Source organism: Camellia sinensis, chromosome 5, assembly GCF_055761805.1.
Source record: "Camellia sinensis isolate YWXY chromosome 5, ASM5576180v1, whole genome shotgun sequence".
NCBI classification, from domain to species: Eukaryota; Viridiplantae; Streptophyta; class Magnoliopsida; order Ericales; family Theaceae; genus Camellia; species Camellia sinensis.
In genome coordinates, this window is record NC_138965.1 from 57,887,848 (window position 1) to 57,898,758 (window position 10,911).

Consider the following 10,911-nt stretch of genomic DNA (forward strand, 5'->3'; position numbering starts at 1 on the left):
TCGAGAAGAGTGCAAAAGTGGTCGAGGGTATGGAAAATGGGTGAAAATGCAAAAAGTCAATCAAAAGTCAACCCCGAGGGGTGAAAAACAGAGGAAAATGACAAGGCTCAGAAGAGGGCACGAGAATCAAGGTAAACTCGGGGGAAACAAACCCCAAGTGGTGGAAATCGAGAAGGAGACACCGAAATCGTGTTTTGTTCGGTTCAAAGTGTTTGGAACGAAGAGATTTTTGCGAATCGGAAGTTGTGGGAGGCTCGAAAACAAAGGAAAAATGCGGATCGAAGGAAGGAAAATCACCTAGAGAGAGAGAGAGCAAGGATTTTCAACTAAGGAGGAGTGAGGAAATATGGTTTGGAACCCTATATTTAAAGACCCAAGGCAAATGGACAAAATTGCCCCAAATCTGCTACTTTTGGCCGATCGGCCAAATTGTTAGCCGATCGGCTAAATTGTTGGCCGATAAGCTCATTTGACGGCTGATGGATGGCCAATGGCCTCCCCTTGTGGTCGATGCACCTCCAATGCCCTTGTTTGGGTCAGTTTTGTTGATTGGTACCCTAATCTCTCAAGAAAGTGCAAGAAAGCACACTTTTGAAGCTTAAGGGGCCTTCGTGTTGACCTCGAACCGTGTCTTCCATGTGCGGCACTCGATATGCACAAGGTGTATCCTTTTTCGTATCCTTTTGTATATTGCGAGATTTGAAAATTGCTTTGATATGTTGCATTACAATGTTTTGTCATGTTTGTGATAAGCGCGCTTGTTATATCTCTTTTCGCTCTTGAATTGAGCATGCCTCGTCTTGCTTTAAAGTTGCATCTCAACATCGCGAATAACATGCCTTTACCAAGCTTCCGTTGAACATATGCCTCTTTTTGTTGTTGCAATGTTATGAACATCCTACTCGCATTGTTATGCGCACGTCACTTGCATTGTCATGCACATCCTACTCACATTGTTATGCACACTTTACTTGCATTGTCATGCACATCCTACTCACATTGTTATGCACACGTCACTTGCATTGTCATGCACATCCTACTCGCATTGTTATGCACACATTACTTGCATTATTATGCACACTTTGCTTGCGTTGTCACACACGTTCGACCTATATTATTATGCGCCCATTTCGCTTGCATTGCCATGCATCTTTTCACTCGCATTGCCATGTACCTTCTCACTCGCATTGTCATGCACCTTCTCACTCGCATTGTATATGCATGTGTTTATCTTATATTGAACTGATATCTTGATCTAACGTTGGACGTGTGTTTCTACTATATTGTACCTGTTGAATTTTTTTTCTTTTGCAGGAATGATATTGTATGTGCGGTTGCTTAAAATGTGTAGGACTGTTATTTCTAATTCGCTTGCTTAAAATGTTGTATTTGTTTTGCATGAATGCTTCATTACATCTCTCTTTGCATGATCATGAGTTATGCTCAGCATTGTGCATGTCATTTACATCTTGCCCCTGCCTGCGAGCGCATATCTTTGTCATCTTGTATGCTTGTCTAAGTCTTCGGCCTTGTCAAAAATGGGTCATCTCTGGGCTTTGACATTCACTCTCGTCATCTTATGACTTTCGAGTTCTGTCAAAGAGGGGCAACTACAGACACTCCATTTTTGACCGTCTTCAAGACTTGGATGTCATCGTTTGAACACTCGATGATCATCCATGCTCGTGTTCGTTTTGAGTTCCCAAAGGTCTCAGCTGCGCACCTTGCCTTAGGATCTCTCAACTTGTTTGTTTTATGCTTGGTTGTGGACCAAGGACTTGTGGTTTTTGCTTCTGAGGGAAGAGGGTGGCTTGTTGGCCATCCCTACAACCCATCGGCTAGGGCCCTGTGCCATCGGCCTTGTTTTCTTGCCATCAGCCATAAGTGGTGGCCGATTGGCACTCCTTTTGGTCGATCGACACCCCTTTTGGCCGATCAGTCATATTTCTTGGTCGAGACCTTTCCACCTGCTTTTGTAGATATTTTTGTGCCAGCTGTGACAGTTGGTGAGCACAATTCTCATCCTCTATACACGTGTATGGAGGGATTTAATCAAGACTCAAGCTTGTTCAACAAGCTTGAGAATTGATTTTCTATAAGAAGGGAAGCCCCTCTCCCTTTCCAGAGGTTCTGAAAAGTTGATATACAAAAACATATATCACTCTCTCTATATATTTTACCTCTCTCTCTCCATTTGCTCTTGTTTGTGCTCAAAAGTGTAAAATCTTCATACTATTGCACACAAACACCTACTAGAACACCATCCTTTTGTTGCTGAGGTCCTTAGAAGCTGATGTTAGAGTTTTTGGTTTGGTTTAAGCTCAGAAAAGCTGCTGGAGTTGTGTTCTTGAAGGTGTTCTTTAAGGGTGAGTCAACTAGCCCTTAATCCCTTGTTTTGGCTTAAGCTTTTAGACCTATTTGCATGTTGATTTAAGCTTTTCTACTGTAAAAAGTTCTGATCTTTCATGCTTGTAATGTTTGTTTAAGGTCACTTTTGTGTTGGGGGTTGTCTACCCCCTCTTAGGCATTGTTCGGTCATGTTCTTGTGCCTTCCTTTTAAGCTATTGGGACCACCTTGTTTGCTCACCACTGAAACCCAGAGGATTTTCAGTGGTGGAAAGGTGGTTTTGAGGTCCCAAATAGGAGAGGGTCATCCCCTCTCCTTGTGTCTTGTATGCTAGTATAAATGGCTCATAATAGTGGCATGTTTGTCTAGTATGTTTTGGCTCCATTTCAGCAAGTATTTGGTGTTATTTTGCCATGTTATACCTCTGTTTAAGGTTGGTTTAATAGCCTCTTGCATGCACTATGCACTTGTAGTGCAGTCCTCTCTATTGCCTTAACATGTATCTTGTGTTTAGATCATCATTCTTGCATGTTTTGGCTCAACTCAAAGAAGTTTTCCCTCATGTTTTACCATGCTTGAGCTCTGTTTGGTGTTGTTTTAGTCATGCATGCACTGTTTTGTATAGCCTTGGTTCAATCTAGCTTGTTAGCTTTGTGTACCAAGTCCACTAGCATGCATTGCTTAGACTATTCTCATGATTTGGTATCATTTGAAATGATATTTCAATGCATGTTTCATGGTCATACACTTGCCTTTGTCATTCTTTCAAAGCTTTGAAGAGTTGGTGTTTTATGCCTTAAGAATGGATCATAGTGTATGTCTCCATGCTTAGGCCTTTGGGCTATCATTCCAGTGCATTTTTGGGCTTATTTTGACATGACATAACTCTGATTTTTATTGGTTAAGTCATACCATGTATCGTTTTGATAGGTGTAGTGCAATCCCCTTTGTTGGCCTTACTTGCATCATGCCTTATGCCTTTCATGTTGACTTGTTTTGGCTTTGGTCCATACATGTTTTAGACTCACTTTGGCATGATCTAGGACTTTTTTGTTTGTCCTTGGTCTTTTTGGGGCTTGATTCATGAGGCCTTGGTACAAGATCTTTGGCTAGCCTTATGCTTTGAACCTCCTAGCATGCTATGCATGTATTATGTGCATGATTTGGCATCATTCCATGCATGATTTCAAAGCTGATAGTGTTGTTACACTTCCACTTTTGTCACTCTTTGAGCACTCTTGAGAGTTGTGCTCTTATGCCTTGGTGATACGCCATTACATGTGCATGCTTTGTTTTGGATTTCATGTCATCATTTTATCATTTTGGCCACTGATTTGGGCATGATTGAGGTCTGTCCATTTTGGTTTAAGTCCATCTTTGCATGTTGTTGCATGTTTGTTCCATTTTGCATATTGTTGCATGCTTATTAGATTGCATGTTGTTGCATGCTTGTTCCATTTTGTTGTCATTGCATGCTTGGTACATTGCATGTTTGCATATTTGTTGCATTGCATTTGGCATACTTTTGTTGTATTGCATAGCATCTCCATGTTGTATACATTGCATTGTGTGTGCATGCCTTGCCTCTTGATCAAACATGATAGAGGTTAAGGTCCCTTATGTGTTTCTGTGCATTTCATTTACAGTGATTTGTGCGACTCGGCCTCTTTGGCCATCATGCATCGAAATGCGTGATTGATGGCCCGAGGGCCAAGCACTACACTCCTTTGAGCTTCAAACATGATAAGGGGTGTAGTTGCACAACATTTTCTTGCAAATGTATTGCCATGCCTCTGTTTGTACTCTGCTGCAGCAAAAGAGCAGTTTGCAGGAAGAGATGGCCGATCAGCTATCTAGTGTGCCGATCGGCTATCAATATTTGGCCGATGGACTCAAAACTGGTCGATGACCCTCATCTCTTGGCCGATGACCTCTCAGCATATCCCTAAGGTGGATCAGACGTGTTTCAGAAGTTGGCATAGTTTTCAGCAGCCTAAAACAGTGCAAACAGAGGCAACATGAGGCATGGCAACGAATTTTCGAGCGAGGCGATCAAGTATGCATCATTCATCATTCCGAGGAAGAGTTGTGGTAGCTTGTTTTAGCTTCTTTCTTTTCTTACTTATCTTGTTTTGTAACTTAATTAATTTTCTTAATTCGTTAAGGTTTTGTAATAATTAATTAGTGTAGCATAGCTAGCTAGTTGATTTATTCAGACCCTCTATCGAAAGGGCAAATTTTGTAATAAGTGTGAGTGAGTGTGTGAATGTCTTCCAACCCCACGTCTTTCTCCCTTTTACTTAACCGATTATGATGGTTAGTTCTAGGTCATATTTTGATTAGCATCCTTATGCTTGCATGTTTGCATTCATTCATCTGTCTTGTATGCACCGGGCTCGGTACATCATACTAACTGCATTGTATTTCAATACATTTACTTGAATACGTGTTCAACAGTATGTTATCAAGTTACATTTCATATGCCATCTTAGAATAGTCGAGCCTATCTTAGTTGAACTTTTTTTGCATGTGTTGCATTAGCCATCTTAACATGAACTAAGATCATGCATGATTTCTAACTAGTTCTCTGTTTTGGCTCGGAATACACTGTGAGTGTCTACGCTTTAGCATACTGCATGAGATGTGTATGTTGCCATGTTAGCATGCTTGCCATGAGGCTAACTGCTTAAGTGATTAACTGCTTGAATGCCTGTGGGTGAAGGTTGGATTGCTTGAATTGGAACAATTCATCAAAATGCGAGCTTTAAGCCCACTTGAGGTGGCAAAATCATGTTTTTTAAGCCCACTTGAGGGTGGCAAATCTACGTCTTAGCCTACTTGCGAGTAGCACCTTCAAACCATTTTCAAACAAATATGCAATGTTTTGTTCCAAATTAGGCAATCTAGTCTATACTTGAATGTTGTGTGCATCACATAGTAATTCTAGGTTAATAACTGGAATAAGAACACATGTGTTTTAAAAAAAAAATATCATGTTAGTAAAGGCCGATCTTTGATCGGGCGAGCTGGGGTGCTCATTGCATGACCTTCCCCTCTCGTACCCAAGTTCCCGAGCCGAGGCAACTTTGGTGATGACGGACACGTGGCCTTAGGCACGAGTCAGGGTTTCCTAAATTTCCCAAAACAAAACATTTAGGTGACGACTCTGTATCTGGCAAAGCAGTCCATGTGTGGCACTTCTTTATAAAAACCAGTTTTCCAAATCGATTTGCCGGATTTAGACTCTTTGGTGATTTATCGGTCTTGCATTGCACTTTGGAAGATTAGATTCAGAACTGTGACATTGAGTCCGAACTGTAGTAGCTAATGAACAAAACGATTTCATACCTACGCGCGCCGAGCCGAGACGTTTGGGCACGTCTACACTACCCTCAAGGGAACAGACAAGCTGAGGCGACCAACAAAACCCTTATCCGAATACTAAGTAAAATGATGGATAAAGCAGGGGGCACATGGTCCGAACAACTCCTCGTCGTGCTCTGGGCATATAGAACGTCAAAGAGAAAGCCAACTCAGGCAACCCCATTTTCCCTAGCATATGGGTCTGAAGTTGTGTTACCAATTGAGTTGGCAGTACCCTCAATAAGAATGGCTATGTCAACACACTTAGTTCTAGACAGCAGGAAGAATGACGTAGAGGCAGCTGAAGAAAGAAGAGATCGGGCCTCACGGGCAGTGGAAAAGTATCATCAATCCAGAGCCCATACCTATAATCAATCTATTCAACACAGAATGTTCAAGGAAGGGGACATAGTATGGAAAATAGTGGATGGAATTATGCAGGGGCTGCGAATTCCCAAATTCTCACTCAGATGGGAAGGCCCCTACAAAGTTGTTGAGGCAAGCAGTAGCGGGTACTACAAGTTGACAAGAATAGATTATGGGTGCAGAACTGGCCCTGTCAACGCCAAGTGTCATACACTTAGTAAACCTTTTGCTCTCATATACACTTAGTTTGAGAAAAGTTTTCCATACTTAGTGAAATTTTACACTTCTAAAAGATTAGTCATGGTGAAGTTTTTCTCACTACAAGAGTTTTGCTTATCTTTAGAAGCTATGTAAAAGCAATGTAAAGAAAGCGATGAAATGAAACCCAAAAGTACTACCAAACATCCATGCTTTTCATTAAAGTCAAACTTCCAAAACATGATTACAATGTTTGAAAAGAAGTTATGACATAGAAGCAGAATAAAAAAGGCGCACCAAGCGTGATGAAACAACAAAATAAAGAAGGGGAAAATGGAAGAAATCATAACAAAGTCACAGAGTTACAGAAAATCAAGTCAAAACCTTCAACAGGGAGTCCATCAAAGTCACATCTCAAGGCAACTGGGCAACCAATGTAAAGTCTTTCTCTTTGAACCGAGCCAGGTTTTGCTGGTGCTGCTCCAGGGCACCCTCACACTCCTTAATAGTCTCCTCCAAGGACGCAATCATCGCCACATTGTCGGCGTGCTCAAGGAAACCATCAACTGCCTGAAGCATGTCCCTCATCCATGATAGGTTCAAACCATTCCTCTCAAAGCCGCTCAGATTGGCCTCGGCACTCTCCACGAACTTACTGGGAGTCGTCAGGATCTGCTTGGTAGCAAGGTCACGAATAAAACCAGCAAGTGACTCCAGCAGCGCCATCTGTACTATAGATCCAGGAACATTAAAGGCAATAAAGGTGTCTGGATGCAGTGCTTGGGTATGAGTAAAGGTGGAAGCAGCTTCGGAAGAAACCTAATAACTTAGGAAGGAAACTTTCTCTGAGGACTGGGGGGACTGTCTCACACCACCGCCAGCTTCAATCACTAGAGGGAGACTGATGGAGCAACCACCAATGGTCTGAGGGCGGCACACTTCTCCTAAAGATGATTTCCTAACAGCATTGGAGTGAGTAGATGCTGGCTGGCGCCCGGGCGAACTGGCCTCACGAGAAAGGCCAAAGCTGCCTGCACCGTCGTGCCGCTTTGAAAAGAGGTCGTCCATCTGATAATCTCTAACATTCAGATCTGGAACAATAGTGGTATCCATCCCAGCATAAAAATCTTGGGACATCCCAAGGTCAGCTGGCACTTCGGGGAAGTGAGTGGGGTACAAGTCTGCCAGCTGTTCAGAGGTTACCGAAGTAACTGGGTCAGAGGTCCCAACGGTAGCAGTAGCAGTCTGGGCGGCTAAGATGACAGTTACCTCTGTAAGTCGGTCCAAATTCAGAGGGGCCACGGTAGGAACAATGGCAGCAGCCGCTACACCTGCACTCCCCTCAGCCACTTGAACGTCTGGAAGTGGAGTCTGCTGAATTAACGGAGACTCGGTAGACTGGAAAGAACCGCCAGATGCAACCCCGATGGGAGGTGGCGCTACATCCAGCGGCTCTCTCATGTCGCGATCTTCTCTAAGGGTCTCAGGTACGAAATCATCTCCGCCAACAGAGGAACGGCTGGAGTGCACAGAGTCAGAAGGATGCGGAGGCTCTAAACCCTCAGCAGCTATGTCAATCACTGCAACTTCCACAATAGGGGGAACTTGTACATTGTCTGCAGCCTCCACAACTGGCTCAACCTCGGCAATTGGTTCAGCCTAAGTAGTCGGTTCGGCTCTCACACTTGGTTCCTCTTCAACATCTGGAAGAACTGTCCTGCCGGTCCTAAATCTTGTGACCCTAGTAGCAATGGGAAGGTTGTCATCGTTCTCTGAGTCTGAAGAAATGCCAATGGCAATAGAAGAACCTCATGGACCAGAGGGTAGTGTGGTCGATGGACCCTAAAAAGAAGAAGAATATCATGCGGCTATTAAAGTGAATACAAGAAATCCAAAGAAGTAATATAAAAATATATATATATATATATATTTTTTCTAAGTATGGATACCCTTCGGAGTTTCTTCCTACTGAGCGAGGCATGCACCTCAGGAACTGATGTTGCTGCTACTTGGCCTGCCCTCAGCCTGGAATGGGTCATGCATACTGTTGCGCCCACTTCAGGGGGAGCAATTTACAAGGGTTGAACAAACATTGCCCCGGAAGAGTGAGGCTCTTCCACGACAGGCCGGGATAGAAGCTTGAAGTGACAAAATATGCTAGTCTGTTTCCCTCGGCCAAAGAGTAGACGAAGGGACAAGTCAGGCTGCGGGATGGGCTCCATCGCAGGAACGACGGGAGCACTATCACAATTGAAAAAAGAATTAAGGTTGCGGTGCCAGAATAGTTTGTTGCTGGGAGTAAAGGCTCCCTCTCTCCTAAGTGAAGGAAGCTCCATGAAGCCTAAGCCCTCCACAAGTAGAGCAACGAAGTCGCAAACCGCTGAAAGCTCTGGTGGAAATCAATCTGAGGAGGAGGGGCATGTGGGATACCCTGATCCATTCCGAACTACCTAAGGACCCTGTCCGGTCAATAGACGACGCTGGACATGCCCTCTTCATTCCACACGAGCAGAGATCCTGGGCGTATCATAGCAGCAATGAGAAAGGAGTTGGCCTGGACACTATCGAGAGAAAAATCAACGTGACGAGCCTCTGAAAAATAAAATGGAACCATAGAAATGCCTGGGAGAGGCTGAGTGAAAGGGCAGGACACGCACTCCTCCATACGGTCAACATAGTCTGCAAAAGGACTGTTGGTGCCAAGACCAGACCACCGAGAGATGCGAGGAAGGGATTGGCACACTTGCCTTGTGACAGGCCGGCCCTCTACATCTAAAATAGGGCAACCCTCCACATCAAAGACTTCATCGGTGAAGAAAGATTCATGCTCCTTAGGGATAGGGCCCATGGCAGGAAATCTTTTATAGAAAAAGGCAATCAGGAATTGAGTGTATACAAAGCTCCACACATCATAGCGGCCCATGTATCGCTCCATGTCTGAATGGATAAGGTCAGGACGAAAATATAAGTAACCTAGAAAAAGAGGGGCTAGAGGAATCTAATTGCCATTGTAAAGCTTGACAGCCAAAGGAAACACCAAGGGATTAATGCTTTCGGCAGGGTTACTTGGTAGAATGATGAAAAAGATAAAATAGCTGATGAAGGAAGCCAAGTACAAGTCGCTGCGGTAGCCCGGCCCAATTACAGAGTCACGGTTCTCCTCGATGACGTCGCGTACAACTAGTTGTAGGTCCTTGAAGAAATGTTTCAGCCAAGAAAGGTAGGTGGTTTTGTCCTTTTTAGGCCTCTCCTGGAGCAGTTCCCCGGTTCTAAGGTCATACGAGGAACCAAACTTTCACATCTCCTAAAAGGCGCTTTGGAGAGCAATGACGGCAACTTGGTCTTTAGAGGTCAAGAACGCTAGGTCAAAGGGGTGATCTCAATGGGTGCTGAGGTGTAGAAGGACAGCAACATCTTCCAAGGTTAGGGTTATCTCCTCCCATGCCAAGGCAAAAGTGTGAGTGTCACGACTTCAGCAGAAGACGACCATGTCAGTGTTGGTCTGCACCTTGGGCACCGATAACTCCCTTGAAATCAGAATGGCGTTGAAAAGACAGACATCTCACAAACACTGCTCAAACCCATCATCAGCAATAACGTCATCAACCCAGAGGGACCAATCTGCTGGAGGACCTGAGTGAGTGCGATAATAGACATATGAATGTGGAAAGTCACCACGCTCCATGCGAAACTGCAACACAGAGATTAGGTTCACCATGTCCGCGTCATCCAAAGTGGTCTCCCCAAAAGGAAGCAGAGGCTCCTCCAGAGGAAGGGCATCAAGAATAAAGGAGTCAACTGCCTTTCAGAAAGGGCCAGCCAGCCCCCCCGAAGTATGGGGCCCTCCTCCGCTCAGTAGGGAGTGGGGCAGCCCTGTCGAGAAGAAATCTCGTGCTGGCCATGAGGGAGAATAAAGAATAGTGAAAAGGATTTGGAAAGTGGGGACAAGAAAGAGAAGAAGACAAAAGAGACAGAAAGGTGTATTAGGAAGAAATAGGGGACCAGTGGACCTAAGGGCATTATTTATAAAAAAAAATCATCAAAGGGTGCCAATACGTTTCCCTAGGCCATTATGACTTGGCAGTCAAAGAGGCACATTTTCAGAGCTGACGCAACTTCTGACCCAACTGATGCAATCCTTGGGTTGCTTGCTGATGTCATGCACGCGCAAGAATCAAGGAGCATGTCCCACACGCGTGCAGGGGGCAAAATGTAAAGGGTCAAAAATTAAACCCCAAACTAAGTACGAACCTAAGCACTGAGATCGCCCCAAAGAGGCGACCAGGGATAAGAAAGGAGCACGGGCCAAAGCACAAGGGAAGTGGGCCAACAAATGGGTCGAGGCAGGTCCGACCCACCAGGGCTCCAAATAGACTCCTCGAGGAGAAATGCCCAAGTCAAGTTGCAGAGGCAACACCTGCAACGGTAAAGTTACTGAGGGAACATGTATAATGGGAAAGTTGTTGAGGCACTTTGCCTCAGTGCCGCCATTCCTAATATCTTCGGTTCTGCTGCCATCCGAAGTTGCTGAGGGAAAGAGAAAGCCGAAGCAACTAAGTCGCAGAGGCAACACTTGCAGCGACCAAGTTGCGGAGGCACTTCGTCTCAGTGCCGCCATTTCAAGTAATGTCGGTGCC

The 10,911-nt window shown here is 44.5% G+C and overlaps 1 protein-coding gene across 1 annotated transcript; it reads left to right on the forward strand.

The window, feature by feature from the left end:
* The first annotated feature begins 5,800 nt into the window (after positions 1-5,800).
* Positions 5,801-6,322, forward strand: LOC145791428 (uncharacterized). The gene has a single exon (XM_082871784.1). It carries the CDS (start codon positions 5,801-5,803, stop codon positions 6,320-6,322), a length of 522 nt encoding a protein of 173 aa, XP_082727910.1.
* Positions 6,323-10,911: the final 4,589 nt, after the last annotated feature.